This window comes from Trypanosoma equiperdum, assembly GCF_001457755.1.
Source record: "Trypanosoma equiperdum strain OVI genome assembly, contig: ctg_1329, whole genome shotgun sequence".
NCBI classification, from domain to species: domain Eukaryota; phylum Euglenozoa; class Kinetoplastea; order Trypanosomatida; family Trypanosomatidae; genus Trypanosoma; species Trypanosoma equiperdum.
The window spans coordinates 1-862 of record NW_027123315.1 but is presented as its reverse complement, the minus strand read 5'-3'; the positions used below and the strand labels follow the sequence as shown (position 1 = coordinate 862).

The window sequence follows — 862 nt, the reverse complement described above, 5'->3', positions numbered from 1 at the left end:
CACACACACACACACACGCACACACAAACATATATCCCAGTACGATGTGTAAACGCCATCTTACTCTCCACGAGCACGCTTTCCACCTACCTTACTCGATCCGTCACGTTTACCCACAAAATAACCTGCCTCATAACCCGCATTGAAGTAAGCCACCAACAGCTGGCGGATGTCAGCGGGAAGTCTGTCAAACATACTTTGATGCAAGACTACAGGAGCCACCGACGCATTAATGGGGGCAGCGGTAACAATAGCCGAAGCCACCCCCGCCTCCCGCTGCCCAGACTGAAAGGAACGCAACGATGATTTTTGCTCAGACTCTGCCACTTCATCATCTTCCGTAGTGATCAAGCTTCCGTCTTCCGATACCGTCGATGGTACTGGTGCTTCATCTTCTGCCTTTTCACATTGGTCCTCTTCCAGTTGTGCATTCCACAAACGAATTAGGTCGGCATCGTCCCACAGACTGTTGTCGCCTGCACCTCGTGTGAACACAATTGTGCTTTCAGTCGACTTATTATTCCGCCGGACCATAGTCGCCCTCCTCTAATCTCCGTCCTCACCACCCACAACTCCTTTCAGGTATGCACACCGCTGCCTCTGACCCTTTGCTTAAGAGTCTTGACGATCGAAGGCAATTCGATGCCACTAATTAAACTGCGTTCAGAAAAGGAAAAAAAAATAGTAGTAATCAAGAAAAACACGTCACTTACATATACGTGTGTTTGTGTGTAAACATACACTTCCGTAAATACTAAATATAAACAGAGAAGCACAATACAGACAGAAAGATTAATTATGTAACCACAAACTACAGAGAGGGAACAATCCACACACTCACTTACATCACACACAAGCTCCT

The 862-nt window shown here is 46.9% G+C and overlaps 1 protein-coding gene across 1 annotated transcript; it reads right to left on the bottom strand.

Annotated features, from left to right (window-relative positions):
- Nucleotides 1–60: 60 nt before the first annotated feature.
- On the bottom strand, nt 61–534 carry TEOVI_000570800 (survival of motor neuron (SMN)-like protein; the record flags this gene model as incomplete). The annotated part of the gene is made up of 1 exon (XM_067221141.1): nt 61–534. One exon carries the CDS (start codon nt 532–534, stop codon nt 61–63), a length of 474 nt encoding a protein of 157 aa, XP_067077242.1.
- Between the last annotated feature and the right edge of the window lie 328 nt (nt 535–862).